Below are 20894 nucleotides of genomic sequence, written 5' to 3'. Positions count from 1 at the left end.
TCTAACCACTAGCCCCCACTCCCCTTCCAGAGCCAGGGAGAGAACCCAGGAGTCCTGGCTCCCAGCCCCCCTGCTCTAACCACTAGCCCCCACTCCCCTTCCAGAGCCAGGGAGAGAACCCAGGAGTCCTGGCTCCCAGCCCCTCTGCTCTAACCACTAGCCCCCACTCCCCTCCCAGAGCCGGGGAGAGAACCCAGGCGTCCTGGCTCCCAGCCCCTCTGCTCTAACCACTAGCCCCCACTCCCCTCCCAGAGCTGGGGAGAGAACCCAGGACTCCTGGCTCCCAGCCCCCCCCCACGCTAACCACTAGATCCCACTCCCCTCCCAGACCAGGGAGAGCACCCAGGCATCTCCTAGGTCGGAGCCCCTCCCACATTTTATTGCTTCTGCCTTTGAAGGGATATGTCCCGCCTAAGCCACCATCCCTCCCCTGGTACCCACCTTCTTTCCCCTCATTGGCTGCTCCTGACGCGCCCTGCCTGTCCGCCCGTTCGCCAATCCAACCCGAGCTCCGAGCTCCCGATTGGTCGGACGGAGAGGCAAGGCAAGGGAGGAGGGCCCTGCGTCGTGACGTCATCCCGCCGCTGCTGAACTTCGTCCATCCTCTCCGGGTGCGTCACGTTACGTGCCGCGCGAGGCGCCCCGGAAGGACGCGGGCGGGGGGGGAGGAAAAAGAACGAACCCAGGAGGCCGCCGCCGCCATCTTGAGAGCGCGGGACGGAGCCGGCGCAGCGCGCGAGACACCAGCCCTGCCCCTCCCCCACAGCGCAGCGCGCGCCCCGCGGGGACCGGACGTCGGCGGCCGAGGCCGGGCCTGGAGCGGAGCCCGCGGCCTAGCGGCGGGGGGGGGGGGCTCAGAGGGGCCTCGGGGAGCCGGCGGGGGCGGGGCCTGAAGCCCGAGCAGGGCCCTTGGGGCCGAGGCGGGGCCTGAGGCCTAGAGGGGCCCGGGGGGCTTTGGGGGGGGCTGACGCCCTAGCAAGGGGCCGTGGGGCCAGTTAAGGCCTTGGGGGCCGCTGTGAAGGGCCGGGGGGGCAGGCAGGGATCGGGGGGGGCTCTGAGGTGGGGGCTGAGCTAGGGGGGTGCCAGGAACGGGGGGGGGGGACAGGGAGGGCTGTGGGGGAATCAGGGGCTGGAGGCCTGGTCGGGCCCGTGTCCAGGGGCTGAGGAGCGAGGCGAGGGGGGGGATAGGCAGAGAGAGGCTGGAGGCCTGTGGGGGGGGGTCTGCGCCCCTAAGAAGGTGACTGAAGGGGGAGCTTTCTGGCACACCCTGAAGGGCCTCGGTTTCCTGCCCTGGACAGTGGGGCTGGGCACCCTGAGTTCCTGCCCTCCCACCCCAGCACCCAGGCGGCCGAGCGGCCCCCCCTGCCGCCGATACAGAGAGAAGGGGAGCGCCCCCGATTCCTGCCCAAGGAGGCACAGACTTGAGGCTGCTGTGAACTTTCTGCTCTGCACCCCGGCACCGCGAGAGAGGGGCGCGCCCCAGGGTGCTGCGTTCTGTCTACGGAGCCGGGTCGGGGAGCGACATCTACAATCTCCCCCTCCAGCAACTGAACGATGGCGACCAACATAGGCGACCAGCGAGCCTCTGAATGGTGATCATTGCATGTTGGGTGCTTGGGTGGGAACCGTAGAGGTTGCTCATTAATATGCTGCTGCATTGACGTTTTTGTGGGGAAGGGGAGTAGAGGAAGCAGTGAAATGTCTCTAACGGTGACTGTCTTCATTTGACAGAAGCCTGGATTTATGGGCCAAAGCAAACTAAGCTCCCCTTATTCTCCCAGGCTGCCACATGCCCTAGTCAGTTAGCCGGGCTGGATCGTCTTGTCACGAAATAGCTACAAAGGAATCTTCTATTTCAGAGCATAAGCTAGTGACTCAGAAGGGACCGGAATGGATCCTTGTTCTCTGTGCATTGTAGCGAGCCGGACACAGCGGCTGGCTGTGCTCCTTCCTCTGAAGCAAGAGCTAGTAACTGTGCACAGGATCATCCTCCTCTTGTGTGGTTATAATTTTAAAATGACTTGGAAGAGAATGTTGACTCTTTTAAGGCAAGAGTTGCCACGTGCTATATGGGACTCTGACCTTTTTCTACTGCACTATAGAAAGGCCCATCTTTTCTCATGGCCTTTGAAAATGGGGTGAAGAAATGTTGGGGGGAGCACTGGTGGGTTAAGCCACAGTTTGTTTGTTTGTTTTACTGGTACAGTATAGCTGTTTCAGTTAGGGGTACGATTGATATTGCTGAAATAGTTATGCCCGTGTGGCTGCAGCAACACCAGTATAAAGATATACCAGTATAGTTGATTTCCCTCATATGGGAATGAGCTAGACCATTATACCACAGTGGATAACTGCATCCACGCCGGGGAAGATTAATGCACCGGCTTTAATTATACCGGTATCAAAGTGGTCCGGCTTGTGTGTCTGAAGAAGTCTTCTGCATCTTTGTTATGTCAAGTGTGACTAGAGCAGATGGGTGAACCCCTTTAAATCCTTCAGTAAGTTGAAATGGTTGTTAGTACTGAGGGTGTGAGGATAAAAATTCTGAGCACAAATCTGAAAAAGCCAATAAGAGTGACCAAGGAAGCCAGAAGCAAATTAATGGGCTCATCATTAAAGAGCGGCAGTAAAACCTTTTAGAGGTCTGTGGATTTCACATTATTTTAGGGGGTGGTTTCTCTGTCATAAACATTAAGTGAAAGGCTTAGAAATATAGCCCAAAGCAGACTGCCTTAGTATGAGAACCTGTCAAATTAGGGTTAGTCCAATAGGCTAATGTTGTTTGGCTGACGTTGGTATTAAGTGTAACATTCGTGATTTGCATGGCTGGATTCAGCACTGTGAAGTTCTGAGCTCCAGTTCTGCAGTGAATTCTCCGCAGGCAAAACCACTTGGCCCATGTGGGTTCCCTGTCAACTTTGTTGGAAGGGCCCAAGCTGAGCTCATTGTAGGATGGGACCTTCCTGGAGTGGAAATGACACACGTTTTCAGTTCCTTTTTAAAGGCCTCAAAACTAGGTGTGACCCGTTTTGCTGCATACCAGGGTGTTGTGTTGGTTTTAAAGGTTGTCGGGGGTAGGAGGAAAACTGAGGGTGTTTCTTTTTTTCTTCTTTGTGATGTATAAAGAAATCTCTCTTTTACAGTTAACTGTTTATTGGATTTACCTGTGTTTGAGAGGGAGGTTTATGTGGTAGGCAAGTGAGCCATAGCTTAGCAAACTTTTAAGGCCGGGAGGAACATTAAATCATCTAGCCTGACCTCCCATTTAACAGGCCATAGCATTTCCCATAATTCCCCTTGTACTGACCCCAATAACTTGCATTTAACTAAACAAGCATCTTCCAGAAAGGCATCCAGTCTTGATTTGATACCATCAAGAGATGGAGAATTCAATTCAGCACAACCAGTGGGAGTTTGTTTGTTCCATTGGTCACTGAACTTTACAGTTACACATTTGTGACTCGTTTCTAATTTGTTTGGCTTTAACGTCCAGCCGCTGGGTCTTGTGCTGCATCATGATGTGGGTCAAAATCTTTTTTATGAAACCAAGAGGATGATGCGTTGGATAAAGATTCAAAGAGATTTTTTTCTCCTAACAATCAGTATTGAGTTAAATCGGTGTTGGAAAGAGAGTCTGACGATCTTCCCCCATCCATTGGCTTAGAATCCTGCAAAGCCTTAACTTTCCCCGTGTCACCTTGGTACCTGTGATGTCATAGTCCTGCCAGTTCTCCAGCCAGACGCGTAGATATCAATCATGATTTGAATCACCAAGTGGAAAGCCTTTGTAGTAAGAGGAGGCCCTAAGATATAAACCTTGGTATCAGAGGCCCGGTATGAGGCCTGAGGCCTAAACTAAAGTAATGGTCAAGACCTTGCTAACATAAAGCAAAGTTAAGCTGTGAGCCAGAGGCAGGCCCTGCTCACAGAAGCTGGCAAGGAAAGGGCTGATGCTGCAGGAAGATACATACCTAAAAGGTACTGGACACTAGATATCAGAACACTCACATACTTGCACATTCCACACAGATAACAAAGAACAGGCTGGCCCGTCCCAATGACGGGGGCAAAAGGGTAAAATGATGGATAGAGTTGTTTTGATCGAACCAACATGTACAAGGTAAGAGGCGGCACCTTAATACGTAGAGAGGTTGAACCTTGCTGCGTAGAGGGGTTGCACCTCAATACGTCAGGTGTGATGTGTAACTTGTTTGTATCTGTGTATAAGATGCATCCCTGGGGCGGTGTCTTTGTCCGGCCGAGGGGGCAGTGGAAAGTCCCGTCACTGACTGAGCCGGGTCCATTGCCAAGAGGCACTTTCTCGTAGTATGCCCTGAATTAGGCTAAGAAACCTACAGGGAACTGCCATTGTGTCCAAGGTCGCAATACACCTAGTCGACCTGACTTTGCATCTTACTAGATTCTGTGGTTATTGGGGGTTCTCGTCGCGTCTGCTGTGTCAGCTATCTGCGCAGAGCTGGGGCAGCACACAGAGGGAACACACGCATGCAGCCGAGTGATATCAACATTGGAGAAAGCAGAGCACCACACCGGTAGCACTCTGATAACAGCCTTCATCAATTTAAATCAACTTTTCCATTTGTTCTTCAGTTATTTTCTAATGAAAGGTGCATTCTCATTGGTTGATAGAACCATTAAAATGTAGCACCTTTACAGTCGATGTGGTACATCTTTTTGCTATCTTTGGGTGTACAGTATATCTATATACACTTATTTAAACAATTATATAGCTTTATATTTTCAGATTAATTGTACATTTTTAATATGTTGGCAAAAGGTGAATGAGATATTGCTTAGTTATTACTGTGGTGCCATATATAAAGTTTGCTGTCAAAAGTTAGATGTTTTTCCCCAGATTCTTTCTTTATTATAGAAAAGCAGCCTTTAACTCAGTTTTTTGGTAGAAGCTCATGGATTCAGCAATTTTATTTTTTAATTACTTTAGGCCTAACATATCCTGTATTAAATTCAGATTTCCTTTTAAACAGGGTTATTTTTAAAAAGTAAATCTTATTAAAATTTAAATCAAAATCTGTTTTTGTAAAAATAATCTTTGATTTTTATCCAGTCAACCATGGAGTCTTCCAGGAAAGAACTGGGTAGACAAGACATGGATTTCTACCATAAAAACTCTTAACATCTTCATTATAAGCAACAGGAGACACAACATTGGTATGAAATCTGATCAGTTTAGGGGCATTCTACTCAGCTTCCTAAAATATCCTCTCCCTGGCCAAGCAAGATGACTTTGTATAGTTTTCTTCATGGTTTAGCTGGGTGTTTTCTAAGCCCTGGGGCTTGCCAGATATTGAACAACTGAAAATAAGCCCTGTCATTTTGAAGTGGGAAGCATGCTTCTTTTATTTTTTGAGAGATTTCCTTTTTTATTTTTTAAAAAAACTAAATTGACAACTCTTTGAAAGTCACTCAGAGGTTTGATGCATAGAAGTAGTTGTGGCAGCAGGTGGATTAATGAGCAAAATGCAGGTGAGAAGGGCAGAGGTATAATGCCCTGTAATGTTGCCCTCTGACTTACATGTGAAGACGAAAGCTTGTTTGTGTCGTCATAAAGTCGTTCCCGGGCATCTAGTGCAATAGTCCCATTGAGTCTGGTGTGGCTATCTGAGTGTATGCGCCTCTTTCACGGCAGGCCAGGTTCTCGGATGGAGGAGGGGACTGGCAGTAAGAGACAGAGCTAGACACATCTAAGTTTGACTCCGGATCCCATGGGTGAAGGCTGCTCCTCTCTAGCAGTTTGGTGATCTGTGTGAAATGAGGTATCTCAGTCCAATTCCTAGTGGCCATATCATGTTTGGCTGTGGGGGGCATGGAGACACGACTCCCAGAGCAGGATGCACCTAATGATTCGGGTTCCTTTCCCTGCTAGCCTCTCTGTGCCTCGGTTTCCCCTCTGTAGCATGGGGTGATAGCCCTGCCCAGCGTCGTGCAGCTGCTGTGGGGATTAATACATACTACAGCGGGGAGCAGGGGCAGATAAGCATCATAGTGTGTCCTCATTAGTTACCATGTGTGAGCAGGAGACCCTAGAGTGGAGGCGGAGGCCACAGTAGCAGAGTTGAGGTGTGTGCAGCAGGATGACTGCCAAGAGAATTGCTGTATTTATCCTCTGGGTGGCACTCCAGCCTCCTTTCTGCTCTTAGCTAAACCTGCAGCTTGCTTTAGCCTCGACTGCCTGGGGCTGACCCTTACCTGTGCAGCCAGGGCAGAGGGATTCCCAGGCTCCAAGCATAACTCTCGACTTTCTCTTGACACATCCAGGGCTCCCCAGTACAATCTAGGGAACAGCGCGGCCCGGGAAAACACCATGGAGGGCCAGGCGCACGAGAACCCTGAGTGGGAGAAAGCCAGGCAGGCGCTGGCTAGTATCAGCAAAGCCAACGCCGCCTCTGGGACCAGCAAGGGCTCCAACAACGGACCGGCTAACACGCAGGTAACAGGCCCCCCGCTTTTTCATGGGATTCTGGTCTCCTGGGAGCCAGCGTGCCGGGAGATCTTACCCCGCCCCAGCGCCCGAGAGAAGGATCAAAGGATTCATTTCTCTGCTGTTTCACTTAGTTCATTATGTGACCCGGGCTGACGGCGTAACCTGGTCATTAGAGCACAGGTCTTGAACTTGGGAGATCTGGCTTTGCTGGGGGAACCTGGGGAAATCACTTACCCGCCAGTCCCCTTCCTCTGCCCGTCTTGTCCATTTAGATTGTCAAACTCTCTAGAGCAGGGACTGTCTCCAAGCGCTGCGGGGCCCCCATCTGTTACCACAAATCACCTCAGACCACTTGGGATGACTACATGTTATACCTTTGCTGATCGGACACATTCGCTCTTCCTTATCTACGCGGCTGCCGCCCTCGGGAGCCACAGCCATGGATCGGGGGCCCCGTCGTGTGAGCTCCTGTTCAACCCCGGAACAAAAAGCCCCCAGTGAGCTTCCAATCTGTCGTCTGACCCGGTTGGGTTGTGGCCACACGCTGGGTTTAGACGCAGTCTTCTGTCGACAGTGTTGTGTGTGCGCGCACACAACGCTATCTTATTGGGTATCGGTGCATGCTGGGAAAAATCTGGGTTGCCATCCCCTGCTGCCACAGCAGCAGCTCATATCCAGAGGTCTGGTACCCGGTGCAGTGCACCCTGGGTTAGCCGACAGGCCACTGCACGAGGCTAGCGGGGTCCAGTCTGCGCTCCCTAGTCACTGCCTTTCCTGATGATCCCCTGTGTTTCTCTGCAGTATGCCTCCCAGCAAGGAGACCCAAACGCTATGCAGCAGCAGCAGCAATATTACCAGTGGTACCAGCCGTACAGCTTCGGATACCCCTATAATTACTGTTACCCAATGGTGAGTGGTTTATCCCCTGCCGTGTGTCTGTGATCTCTTAGGAGGCCTGCGTTGGAGCCCCAGCTCACGAGAGGTGCTGGGCGGTGGGAGCTGACGTTGGGACGTGCAGGGAGGCTTTAATGTCTTTTGCGGGGGGCGGGGCATGTGGGGGGGGGGGGAGTTGGCAAGTGTTTTACAAATGCTGGCTAAGTGCTGTGTCCTGAGACTGTGGGGCTGGGCTCTTCTCTGCAGAACGTCTACCCAGGCTACAGCTTCCCCAACCAATACGGGGTCGCGGGGTCGTATTCCTCTTCGGCGGCCCAGCAGCCGCAGGGTCCGGGCCAGCACCAAGGGAACGTGAACCAGGTAGGTCCCAATGTCCCAGCCCTCGCAGAGCGCTCAGGGGTCGTGCTGCCCGGCTGTCTGGACAGCGCTCGGTTCTTTCCTCCCGCCCGGGGCCAGGAGTCGCGTCAGGATTGGGGCCTAGTGGTTAGAACATGGAGCACCTGGGTTCAGTCTTTGGCTCAGAGGTGCCGTGTTCCCTGGGAGCTGGAGCAGGAGGGACTGGGAGTGACGAGTGACTGGATTCTGTGTGAGACTCTTGGCGGGAGTGTTGTCTAGTTAGGGGGGCTGGGAGCCAGGACTCCTGGGTTCTCTCCCCGCCTCTGGGAGGGGAGTGGGGTCTAGTGGTTGGGGGGGAGGGGGTTGGACTGGGAGCCAGGACTCCTGGGTTCTCTCCCCAGCTCTGGGAGGGGGGCGGGGTGGAGCACAGGGACTGGGTGTCAGGGCTGCCACCTGCTGGTTGTATGACAGCAGGCAAGAAACTGAAGTACAGACTTTTCCTCTTGAGCCAGGGGCTTGTAACCCTTGGCCGCTCCCTAATTCTTAAGACAACGAGCTGAAAATGGCTGTTAACCCAGTCTCCCCCCCACCCTCCCCCCATTGCCCCGTGAAGGCCATGGGGCTACACTGATGTATCTGGGAGGGGAGAAGGGCCAGTTTGTCTACACCTCTACCCATAATCTGCTTCTCACCGGGCCTTGACACCTGTGCCGGGCAGTCGTGTGCCACCCTCCACTGAGAGCGTCTCTCTCTCCCCTCCAGCCCCCCGTCCCTGGCATGGAGGAAGCCATGGCCTACCCCAGCCAACAGCAGCAGATGGCCACCTCCAACCCTCCGCAGCCGCCTCCACAGCATGGCAACCACCCCGGGGGCGCCATGGGCCAGCAGCAGGGCGGCTCGTCCGGGGGCCAGCCCCTGCAGCAGAACTCCGGCGCCTCCTACAGCCAGCACGCCTACTCAGAGGGACCCAAGCCCAAGAAGGGGCAGCAGCTGTGGAACCGCATGAAACGTGAGTCCTGGCCCTGGGTGCCAATGGCTGCTCCTGGGTACCAGGCTGGGGGAGGGGTCAAAAGATTAGAGCAGGGGGTCTGGGAGCCAGGGCTCCTGGGCTCTGTCCCCAGCTCTGGGAGGGGAGTGGGATACTAGGGGATTGGAGCAGGGGAGGCTGGGAGCCAGTATTCCTGGGTTCTTTCCCTGGGTCTGGTGGGTTAGAGCAAGGGGGAGGGGGCAGGAACAGAACCCAGCCATCCTGGGGGAGCGTGTTCTAGTGGTTAGGGTGGGGAGCTAAGACTTCTGGATTCTGTTCCCAGCTCTGGGCAGTTCTTAGGGGTTAAAGCGGGGTCGGGGAGACTGGTGGCCGGGTCTCCTGGGCTCTACTTTGCTCTCCTCAGCTGAGTGGCTGGATGAGCAGGAGTGGGTCTCACAGGTCAGTCGCTCACCCCGTTGGCAGCACAGAGCCAGCCCCTCTCTGGCACTGGGAGCGGGACTGTATTTTGGCTCACGCAGCATCCCAGCTGTTGATGAGGTTCCTGTCACTGACCTGCCCTGTCCACTGGTGGTGGACGTGAGAGTTGGGGCCCAGCGTAACTTTCAGAGCCCAGGTGAAGAGGAAAAGCATCTCTCGACTCGTAACTGAGCTCGTACGATCATAAACAGAGACGCAATAAACGCAGAGCTGCATACACAGCTCTTCAGAGCGTATCAGCGCTTTGTACTCGTTCCCCGTCTGTCAAAACGACTAATACCCCTTCCCACCTCGTGGGGGCGTGCTCTGCAATGGAGACTTTCCTCTAAGGGGCATCAGGTGTGTCAGCCTTCAGCCTTCTCTCCAGAGGCACTCCCCTCCCCTCCTGTGAGAACTCAGCATTGTTTGGATGCGGCTGCTTCTGGGGTGGGGCGTGGGACTGGCTATACAGAGATGCTTGTCCTGGTGTTGAGATGCAGCCACCTTGGTAGTGGAGCACAGGACCGGTTATACAGGGGTCTCTCGCCTGATGCGGAGGTGAAGCCACCTCTGGGATGGGACATAGGGCTGTTTATACAGGGGTTTTAGCATCAGCACAGCAAGGCAACAGCAGTTCAGGACAGGAAGTGAAGGAGATTGTTTCCAAGTAAAATTAGAGAGATGGTGGATTGGCTTAAATCAAGTCCAACAGATGTTGGGGTCCCGTGTATCTAGTTTGGGGGCTTGATCTCGAGTGAGTCCCTCAAATCCAAGGATTTAATAAACTCAGAATTCACCTCCTGCTTCGAGCCATCCGGTAAACTTCTCTCTTGTCTCAGCAGAAGCCCCTGGAGCCGGCGGACTGAAATTCAACATCCAGAAACGCCCCTTCGTGCTAACGAACCAGAACTTCGGGGCCTCGGACCAGCACGGCAACTTCGGGCCGCAGCAGAACTCGGAGAAACATCACAACCAAGGGTACGTGTCTCACTCCCCTGCCGCTCCATCAGTCCCACTCGACCCCTAAGGGAGGTGGGATCGTCTTCAAAGGGGGAAGTGACACAGGGCTGGGAGTGACAGCTGAGTTAGAATCCCAGCCGTGCCCCTAAACTCCCCGTGGGCAAAATATTCTCATAAGATCAGCTCTCTGCCCCACGATTGTCCTAGCACCCTTCTCTGCCCGTCTGGCTTGGTTTCCTCTTCCTTGAATTATTTCCAGGGAGTTCTCTGGCCTGTGTTAGAGATCAGACTAGATGATCACAACGGTGCCTCCTGGCTTTGGAAAAACCCAGGGGTGCCGGAAATGGAACACAGGACTCCAGGTGGGGGCTTCCAGAACAGTGCCTTGTCCAACAGCGTTAATACTTCCCATTGTGACTGGTTGGACCCACCCTTCTGGGGTCCCACTGAGCCCACCCATTTCACCAGCCTGGGCTCCCTCACCCTGTCCCGCTGCGCGCGCACACAGGCAGGGACACACTCCGCTGTAGAATCACACAGAGTCTGCAATCAGCTGTGTGCGGGAAGACTCAGCTCGGGGGATTGCCCAGCACTCTGGTGCACAGACCCCGTGGAGTGTAAACCCCCAATTATATTGTCTTGTGCTGTATCGAGATCCATACAGCGTAAGCTCACGAAATTCGCTCCCGCCCTCAGCGTGGAGGAAGATCTGCACAGCTTTTTACCCCCTCCCCGGTTATGAATTGCACAAACCGGGTTTCAGAATAAACAAAAAAGTTTATTAACTAAAAAAGGTAAATTGTAAGTGATACTAAGAGCAAGCAGAACAAAGCAGATTGCGTGTTTTGTTTTATTTGCTCAGTAAACTAAGCTTAATACACTAAAGAACTCTGGCTACAAATAATAATTTCTCACCGTAGATGATGTTTCAAGCAGGTTGCAGAGTTTCTTGAAGGTAAACCGCACTGCTTGCAACTTAAAGCTCCAGGGATTCCTTTTACAGGCCAGACCTTTCTCGCCTGGGTTCAGCCCCTGCCCCCTCTCCCCCCAGCTTAGGTCCTTTGTTTCTTCAGGTGTTTTCCGCAGTCTCCCTTCTTGGGCGGGGAGGCAGCGGAGAAGAACCCACCCCTTCCTAATGGAAAAACGCTAGAAGTCCAAGATGGAGCCTAGTACCAGGTGACATGGTCACCTGACCCTGTAATGTCAACGCAGCCTCCCAGGAAACTGGAAGACGGGAGATTAGTATTTTAAAAGTCCTATTGTCCTTCCTAACGGCTCATCCAGGCTGTTTGCATACTGTCTGGTGGGCGTTCCCTGGGTGTACGTGCAGTTGTAATTGTTACATAGTCGGTATTCCTAACTTCAGATACAGAAATGATTCGTGCATACAAATTGGATAATCCTCTTCAGTGAATCAGAACTTTTCCGATGATCCCTCACCTGACCCATGCTGCATAAAACACATCTTAGTTATGCCATATTCATATCATGACCATATCTCAGTGAAGAATATGGGGCATCATGTCACACCCATATCTTCTGGAAACATCTGGCGTGATCCAGATGTTTACTCCATCTTGGGATCTACAAGTCCCATCAGCTCAGGGTGGGTCTGTGCCCTGGACCGCAGGAGTTGATCTCCTGTCCCAAATCCTGCTTCAGTGGCTCACCCTGGGTCTCTAACATCTGGCTTCTGCTCTGGTCCTTTTCCCCCCAGCTCGTCCGCTGGCAAACCAGAGGACTGGCCCCAGGACATGAAGGAGTACGTCCAGCGCTGCTTCACCGCCTGCGAGTCGGAGGAGGACAAGGACCGGACGGAGAAGCTGCTGAAAGAGGTGCTGCAAGCCAGGCTGCAAGATGGCACGGCCTACACCATCGACTGGAGCAGGGAGCCGCTGCCGGGGTGAGCCACCGTGCCAGTGGGGTGAGGGTCGGGGGGGGGGGCGGATCAGAGCAGGGCTGGGAGCCAGGACTCCTGGGTTCTATCCCCAGCTCTTGGAGGGGTGTGGGATGTAGTGGTTAGAGCAGGGCAGGCTGGGAGCCAGGACTCCTGGGTTCTCCAGATACCGTCAGGAGTAGGCACTGTTGTAAAACGGGGGTGATCTCCGCCCCCCAAGAGGCAGGTAGCTGAGCTCTGGCCCCCCGGCGGCGCCTCTCGTAACGTGCGCTCTCCCTTCCAGGCTGGGCAGGGACAGCATGGCTGAGAGCCCCAAGAAGAAACGCTGGGAGGTGTCTTCGCTTCACGCTCCCCGGGGCCCCATGCCCGCCGGCCTGTCGCAGCAGCAGCAGCGGGGCAACAGTGGGGGCGGCGCGGTGGGCTCCCAGTCCCAGCGCGGTGGGGGTGGCGGGGCCAGCCGGGCCCGAGGGAACAGCTTCCCCACCAAATTCGGGAATCGCAACGTCTTCATGAAGGAGAACAGCTCGTCCTCCAGTGCCGGCTCCCGCTCCCGCTCGTCCTCTCGCTCGCCCAGCCGCCACTTCCGGCGCAGGTAGGGGGGCTACGGGGCCGGGGCTGCGCGGGGGCCCAGCCAGTCCTCGGGGAGTCCTCACCGGGCTGAGCCCCTCAGACGCTCTAGCTAGACCCTGAGGGCGTGATGTGATCAGAGACAGGATCAGACCCTGGGGCCTGTCCTGCCTGACGTGTCTTTCTCCCCACCCCCCCCAAATCAGGCCCCTGGGCCCGTCTAGCCTGGTATTCCCCACCCCAGCCTTTCTTTGGATCAGACCAAGAGGCCTAGCCAAGCTGGTATCCCTGACGCCACCGTGGCTCGGCCCCTCCAGGACACTGCTGCCCTGGTGGGTGGGGAGACAACATTGGAAATGGGACCCCAGTGTGACTGGCACAGCGACGCCTGCCTGAGTCTGCAGAGAGCCTGAGCCCATTGCTCTGAGAGGCAGTTCTCCCCACTGCATCTCCACCTCAGGGGGAGCTCTCACCGCCCCCCCTCCACTCACACACATGCAAGAGACTCGGGGGTGGTGGGGACAGCTGGGGAACAGCCCTGGGCTGGCTCTTGGGAAGGGGTGGAGGGGGCCCCAGGATTGCTGTGGGCAGGCCCTTCGGGGGAAGGGGGCAGGGCTGGCATCGGGCTCTAACCCTGCATCTTTCGGGCAGCGATTCCCATTCGGACTCCGACAGCTCCTTCTCCGGCACCGACTGCCGCCTGGCCAGCCGCAGGAGCACGCCGAAAAACCGCGGCCGAGGGGGGCACATGGAGCGGGGCCGCATGAGGATGCAGAGGGGTAAAAGGTAACCCCGCCGCGGCCCGGTCTTGGGCCCGCCAGCCAGGAAGGGGTTAGGTGGGGGGCTCTTGGGGTCGGGACCAGCCTGGCTTAGCTTCATGTCAGTCCATGGCTTCGCTGTGCAAAGAAGCCGAGTTTGAGCGCAGATGGGGAGCCAGGACTCCTGGGTTCTCCTGGGCTCTCGGTGGGGAATGGGGGCTAGTGGGTTGGAGTGAGGGCAGAGTGGGAGCCAGGACTCCTGGGTTCTCTACCTGGCTGTGGGGTGGGGTCTAGTGGTTGTGGGGTGGGAGCCAGGACTCCTGGGTTCCATCCCAGTTCCTCTCACAGCCTTGCCATGTGACCCTGGGCAAATCTGCTGCCCCCTCCACATGGCTGCTGAGCCGAGCCTCCCGGCCACGTCCCTTTCAGGCATGACCAGGGCCCCTCCAAGCGCAACCGCCGGCGGAACGCCATGGACTACGAGGACCCCGAGAAGGAGTTCAAGAAGCAGCGGCGGGCGGCCCGCTTCCAGCACGGCCACTCCAAGAAGCTGCGCCTGGAGCCCCTCATCCTGTCCATCAATAGCCTGGACCCTGCCGGCTCCGAGAGCCTGGACTGGAATGAGCTGAAGATCATGGGCACCTGTCAGGAGATCACCAAGCACTACCTGCGGCTCACGTGCGCCCCCGACCCCTCCACCGTTCGGCCTGTCTCGGTGAGCGCCGGGCAGCCTCCGCTGGGGTTACTGGAGTGCCCCGGGGTGGGCCCCAGATGGGGTGGGGGCAGGGCCGCCCAGAGGATTCCGGGGGCCCGGGGTCTTCGGCGGCGGGGGGGCCCTTCCGTTCCGGGACCCGCCGCCGAAGTGCCCCGAAGACTCGCGGCAGGAGCCCCCCGCCGCCGAATTACCGCCGAAGTGGGACCCGCCGCTGAAGTGCAGCCCAGTCTTCGGCGGTAATTCGGCCGGGGGGGGGGGTCCCCGCCGCGGGTCTTCGGGGCTCTTCGGCGGCGGCTCCCGGAACGGAAGGGGCCCCCCGCCGCCGAAGACCGGGCTGCGCTTCGGCGGCAGCGGGTCCCGCTTCCCCCCAGCCTCTTACCCCCGGCTCCCTCCTCACCCGGAGTCTCAGCGCCTCGCCGGAACAGCCGCAGCGTGTGGCCGGCGGGGCCTGAGCTCCGTCCCGCTCACAGCCGCCTGGTGAGGGGGCGGGGCTGGGAGCTCCACGCTGAGCGGAGGCAGCTGAGCTCAGCCCGGAGCTCCCAGCCCCGCCCCCTCCCCACGCGGCTCTGAGCGGGGCGGGGCTCAGGGGCCCCGGCGGAGACTCGGCGCTTGATGCGCTGAGGCTCCAGGAGAGGGGCGGAGGCGGGAGCCTCCGCTGTTCTCTTGGGGGCCCCTGCGGAGCCCGGGGCAAATTGCCCCCTTTGCCCCCCCCTCTGGGCGGCCCTGGGTGGGGGTGACCATAATGCTGGGAACCGAGGACGCGTCCCAGCTGAGATCACAGCTCTGAGGGTATCCGGTGAACCGGCAAGGCGAGGAGCTAATGCTCTGTGCCACGTGAAAGCTGGCAGGCCCAGTACTCTGCTGGTGCCATCGGGCGCTCGTGGACCAAGCGCCGGTCTGGTGTCCAGGATGCTGGGGGCGGGGGGGGGTCACTTCCCTGTTTCCTGCCTCAGTTTCCCCTCCCAGGGTTTGTCTGTGCCGTAGTCCAGTGTGGGGACTCCTGCCTGTGGAAGCTGGGTGTGGGTGAGCCCCGGAGCTTGGTTGGGGTCTGGGCATGGGGGGCTGATCTCGGGTTGGGGTCTGGGCATGGGGGGCTGATCTCGGGTTGGGGTCTGGGCATGGGGGGCTGATCTCGGGTTGGGGTCTGGGCAGCCCCTGGCACTATGGTCATCACCCCCAAAGGCGCACCCCTCCAAAGCAGCGATCAGCCGGCCAGCCTGGCTTCGCGGCCTGCTGTCCCGTGAAGCGCTGGGGCTGGGAGCTGAGGCACCGCTCCCCGTGACAGCCGGGACTCTAACGCTGTCCTGTCAGGTGAGGGTGCTGCTGTCCCATGGGTGTCGCTGCTCTCACTCGCGTCCCCCGCTCACCCAGGCGCTCTGCCTCCCCAGGTGCTGAAGAAATCCCTGTCCATGGTGAAGTCGCACTGGAAGGAGAAGCAGGATTACGCCTTTGCTTGCGAGCAGATGAAATCCATCCGGCAGGACCTCACGGTGAGCGGCCGCCCCTCTCCCGGGAGGGGTCCACGGGGAGCTGAGCTGCAAAAACAGGGCTTGGCAGAGGCCCTTCCTCTGCCCGGGGAAACAAGCCGCTTCGGACGCAGCGTCGTGACTCCAGTCTCGGGTGTCCCCATGGGGTCACACTGGATCGTTCTCCTGCTATAGCCGTGTTGGTTAACTTCTCCATATAGACAAGCCCTAAATGGCTAGACATGGTGCAACTTGGGACTCCTGGGTTCTCTCCCTAGCTCTGGGAGGGGAGTGAGGTCCAGTGGTTGGGAGGGAGGGGGGCTGGGTGCCAGGACTCCTGGGTTCTCCCCTCAGCTCTGGGAGGGGAGTGAGGTCCAGTGGTTGGGAGGGAGGGGGGCTGGGTGCCAGGACTCCTGGGTTCTCCCCTCAGCTCTGGGAGGGGAGTGAGGTCCAGTGGTTGGGAGGGAGGGGGGCTGGGTGCCAGGACTCCTGGGTTCTCTCCTCAGCTCTGGGAGGGGAGTGAGGTCCAGTGGTTAGAGCAGAGAGGGCTGGCAGCCAGGACTCCTGGGTTCTCTCTCCACACGTATTTCACTTGCTGTTTGACCTCATTCAAAATCGGTGGCAGCTACAAGCAACTTCCTGTCTTGAGTCGGGAGAGGAATTCCCCCTTCCTAGACAGGTGGCTTCGTGCGTCACTGTATCACTATATTCGGCGTGTACAACCTCTTCCTCCCGGCCCTCGGATCCCCCGTGCTGAGTCCTGGGCCGCGGGGTTAACTTGTCCTCGCTCTCCGCAGCCGCCCACCTCGCTGCCTTGCCCTGTTGGCACCCCTGGGGGAGCAGCTAGTCAGGGCTCTTAGGGTGGCAGCGTCCCGTGGGGATCCCTGCTTGTGTCTGGAGTAACCCCTCTCCCCCGCTCCATGCAGGTTCAGGGCATCCGCACGGAGTTCACGGTGGAGGTGTACGAAACCCACGCCCGGATAGCGCTGGAGAAGGTGAGGAGGGGTGGGCGTCTGGGTTGTCGCCTGCTTGCTCGCTCCGTCGTTGGGGGGCGGGTGGGCGGGGTGGATGTCTGTCCGCTGAGATAAAACCTGAGTGTTGGGAGCAACGTGGAATGGGCTGGGTTTAAGGGGGGCAGAAAAGGACAAGTCAGCTTGAGCATCCAATTGGACGCCTCGGTTCTATCCCTGACTTTGGGAGGGGAGTGGGGCCTAGTGGTTGGAGGAGGGGCGGAGATTGGGAGCCAGGACTCCCCGATCCCTCAATAATGGGCCTTGGGTGAGTCGGGCCCCGCCCTGCTAACAGGAATCCCCGTCTCTCCCCAGGGAGATCATGAGGAATTCAACCAGTGCCAGACCCAGCTCAAGTCTCTCTATGCGGAGAACCTGCCGGGCAACGTGGGGGAGTTCACCGCCTACCGCATCCTCTATTACATCTTCACCAAGAACTCGGGCGGTGAGCGAGCCGGGACGGGAGGGGAAGGGTCACGCCGTGTAAATACGCAGAGCCTCCTTGGCTGCTGGCCCCACGTTCCCTCACCATAGAGATCCTGCCCTAGAGGGGTGTCATCCCTCTCCCAGCTCGGCCCTGGGGTCCCCCCCTGGGCTGCAGATCTGTGCCTAGAGTGGCTGCCTGCATATGTGCCGCTCTATCCCTTCACCCTGCTTCAGTCTGGCACTCTATGGTGAGCCTTGGAGGACTCCCCAGGGATTCCGAGCCATAGAGTCCCCAGGGACACCAATGAAAATGGCCGTCGGAGATGATGAGCCTCCCAGCCGGTGCCAGGAGACCGCACTGGCTCTGCAGCGCCCCCAGGGCTGGGAGCGGGCCTGTGGCCAGCCGCCGTAACCGCCTGCCTCCCCTCCCCTGCAGACATCACCACGGAGCTGGCCTACCTGACCAAGGAGCTGAAGGCGGACCCCTGCGTGGCCCACGCGCTGGCCCTGCGCGCCGCCTGGGCCCTGTCCAACTACCACCGCTTCTTCGGCCTCTACCGCCAGGCGCCCTGCATGTCCGGCTACCTCATCGACAAGTTCGCCGAGCGGGAGAGGAAGGCGGCGCTCAAAGCCATGATCAAAACGTATGTCAGGCCGGGAGGGTGCCCTGCCCGCTAACCTCACCCCCTGCCTGGCGGCTGGGCCGAGGTGCCCCCTCGCTGGCTGAGCGCTGGCCTCCGGAGGCGCCTCCTGTCTCAATCGGGGTAGAGATATGGATGCATCCAGTCACCTCTCTCCCTCTCCTCCGGTCGTCTGTACGGCTGTGGCCAATTGGTCAGCTAGGGCAGGGGTTAGGAAGGATCCCACACTGGTAGGGGGGTGACCTAGCTCGGGGGGGGGGGGGGGGTGGTCCATGATCTTAACCAGCCCCTCTGGTCCTGAGCAGCCGTCTCCCTCCAGCAGGTAAGTAGAACGTAGCCAGTGTGCAGTGGGGCCCCCTCCGGGGACTCGTCTCTGCTCCGTGCCCAGATGCTGGGCAGCCCTTGGCTCGAAGCAGGGAGCTGGGACCGGCCTGGCTTGTGCTGAGGCAGGGGATTGCAGCCCGGCAGCGAATCTTCCAGGTGTGGGGGGCTTAATTTGTGGGAGATCAACACTGGCACCTTGCCAAAGGGTGGCAGATCCAGGTGTCCTATTGCTGTAGCCCCCAGACAGGACTGGGGAGGGGGAGTCCCGTTGTGCTGGATGGTGGCACTTTTCTGGAGCTCAGATCTCCTGAAACCTCCGTTCTGATTCGGAAAGTGCTGGTGGTTCCCTCCCGGAGTGGGGGAGGCTCGGCTGCTCTCGCTGAGATTCAGAGGGGCCAGGCTGCTGCCTAAAGCGGTGGAGGAGGCAAACTTCTTGCCGGGGGGGGGGGGAACATGGGCAAAGCTAGAGAGGGAGGCCAGAGGAGTGGGGAGGGTTGGGAGTGGCCTCAGGAGCCACCGTAGGAGTCTCCTGGCCACACAGGGAGCTTCTAGCAGTCAGATCGTGTCCCACGGCAGCTGCCTTCCCTGTTCTCAAAACCAGGGACCTCGTGCTGCTCCTTAAGGGCATGGGGTGCAGCCCCCCTGAAGACGGGGTGTGAGGGGAAGGAGGTATCTGCTACCCACCGCCTGACCTGGGATGCGGATAGTTGCTGTGGTGGGGTGCAGGCTACTGAACTGATGGGTGGAAGCTAGTGGTTTGGGGCAGGCAGTTACCTGTTTGGCTGTGATCTCTGTTGTGGGGTGCAGCCTGGGGGTCAGGTCTGGGATGGGTGGGGGGATCAGCTACTGCGGGGGCGGAGGGGGAGTGTGTGTGTGCAGGCTGTTTGGGGGTCAGGTCCGGGGGGGATGGTGGTGTGGGGTCAGATCTAATGGGGCAGGGTGTTGTGGGGGGGCAGGTCGCTTGGGGTCAGACCTAGGAGGCAGGGCATTGTGGGGGGCAGATCTGAGGGGGAGAGGTGTACCGGCTACATCCCTGGGGCCGAGATCCATTAGGTGGTGGTTCAGTCTGTGCTTGTCCTAACCTGCCTCCTGCTGCGTTCCCCCCTCCCCCCCATTCCTTGGTGGGTTTTGTTTATTTGTTTCGTTTTGTTTCCTTCAGTTTCCGCCCGGTGCTCCCCGTCTCCTACGTTCAGTCCGAGCTGGCCTTCGAGGCTGCGGAGGAGTGCCAGCTCTTCCTAGCCGCTCTGTCCCTGGTGTACACGGGCACCGACGCAACCAAGATTGACTGCAGGCAGAGCTTAGCAGTCCTGGCCAACTTCTAACGTCCCCCCCCAAAGCCCCCCTCTATTCGCAACCAAAGGGTAATGGCGGCTCGGTGTGTGCCACCGGGGCATTCCCCCTTGCCCCCACGCACCTCCGCAGACGGACGAGGGTAAGCCGGCCGGCCGCTGGACAGCTCCTCCATGGCGTGCCGGGCAGGGGCCCAGGCGATCGATGTTAACGCTTTTCTTTAGTCTCTTGCCAGCGGATCGTTCTCTGGGGGCGCTGGGACGGGGAGGGTCAGCCTGTCCTCCGCAGCCAAATGCCCTCACCTAGCGTGACCGCTTCGGCCATGCCAGCCCGCGCCGCCTAAGTCTTCGGCGCCCGCCCGCCCGGGTTCGAAGAACCGCCCCTACCCCCGCCGATCTGTGCAAAGGGTGTCGGGAGGAATCAACTACGAAACGCAACATGCTTTCCTTTCCTCCCGCCCGGAGCAATCGGAAGTGAACTCCGGAAGGAAAGAAAAACCCAGAGCTTAGCTGGGCTGCCTAGTTAAACCACCCTAGCAACAGGAAGCAAACGTCTAGAGCCGGCCGGTCTGGAAATGTTTTCCAGAACTCGAGTCTAGATCCTCCTGGCACTTTAAAAGCCAAGGAAACCATTTCCTCTGTGCAATGCTGATCCCTTCTCGGAAATGTGATTTCTCTGTGTATATTTCTTCAGGATACGCTGTATAGCCCCCCACCCTTCTCTGATGTAAATAAGGAGATAAATCCATTGTATTTTGTAAAGTATCTTTTCTACTTTTTTTAATTATAAACTTTAGCAGGTCGGGGGGTGAGTTTTCTTTTGTTGACATTGTTGGGGGATTGTTTTTTTTTTTAAGAGTAGATCCTTTGTTGGATATTGTGTATATTTCCACCTTGATCTGAAACTAACGTTGTCTCAGTTTTCTCTTTCTCTCTTACCCCTGCTTCTGAGCTTTTTGGCCAGCCTTGGAAAGAGAGCCAAAAAAACCCAAAAGGCACATCTGGGCAAAAAAGAGAAAACAGCTGAAAGAGCAGTGGCGGAGAATGAAAGCCGAGAGGTCGAGCCCCGATCGGCTCCCCCACCCCCCCGCCTCAGAGACTGTTGCTTAAGAGACATTGTAAGAATCGGGGGAACCTGATGCAGTGTGTGAAATTGGGGTGATGCGGACCACGCAGCTGCCGGGAGTTGGTCGTCCCTCCGCTAATGGATTCAACCGGTCACCAGCAAATCTTCCAATCACGTTTAAGTTTCACCGTTTCTATGTCCTGGAGTTTTTTTTGTCTATGCTCAGTTTTCAGTTGATTTTTATTTATTTATTTTCCCCCTATTTCCTCAGTTTCTTTACAGGTAACTCGGTAATGATCCATTCCCTCCCCTTTCCCCGCCCTCAGTTTAATCGTCCTTTTATTTTTATTTTTTTTTCCTTTCTTCCTATAGTCTCTTTAGCGTCTCATTCTCCTCCCGAGCCTTCCCCCTTCCTTTCTTTTTGTTGGACATATGTAACTTTCTGATGTGCACTCGACAGCATGAATAGCTGCATTTCAAATGCTTTTTTTTTTTCTTTCCAGAAACTCTCTTCCTTTTTTGAGGAGTATTTTTCTCGAAATTGAACATTAATAAAAACGACAAACGTAGGAAGAAACGCCTCGGGCCGCTGTCTCTTTTTGAGGCTGGGTCAGGGGATCCCATGTGGGACCTGA

The 20894-nt window shown here is 57.2% G+C and overlaps 1 protein-coding gene across 2 annotated transcripts; it reads left to right on the top strand.

Moving 5' to 3' along the window:
- Positions 1-1199: 1199 nt before the first annotated feature.
- On the top strand, positions 1200-20836 carry LENG8 (leukocyte receptor cluster member 8). Of its 2 annotated transcripts, none has more exons than XM_044988574.1 (15): positions 1200-1592; positions 6301-6472; positions 7268-7375; positions 7607-7720; positions 8459-8705; positions 9983-10118; positions 11818-12003; positions 12281-12589; positions 13216-13350; positions 13752-14037; positions 15426-15527; positions 16430-16498; positions 16829-16958; positions 17376-17583; positions 19064-20836. In XM_044988574.1, exons 1-15 carry the CDS (start codon positions 1555-1557, stop codon positions 19224-19226), a joined length of 2403 nt encoding a protein of 800 aa, XP_044844509.1. In that variant the 5' UTR covers positions 1200-1554; the 3' UTR covers positions 19227-20836. The 2 variants fall into 2 exon arrangements, with proteins under 2 accessions (XP_044844509.1, XP_044844510.1); XM_044988575.1 differs by lacking the exon at positions 1200-1592 and adding an exon at positions 5025-5798.
- Positions 20837-20894: the final 58 nt, after the last annotated feature.

Source organism: Mauremys mutica, chromosome 15 (genome assembly GCF_020497125.1).
Source record: "Mauremys mutica isolate MM-2020 ecotype Southern chromosome 15, ASM2049712v1, whole genome shotgun sequence".
Lineage (NCBI taxonomy): Eukaryota > Metazoa > Chordata > Testudines > Geoemydidae > Mauremys > Mauremys mutica.
This window is presented reverse-complemented; position numbering and strand designations above follow the sequence as displayed.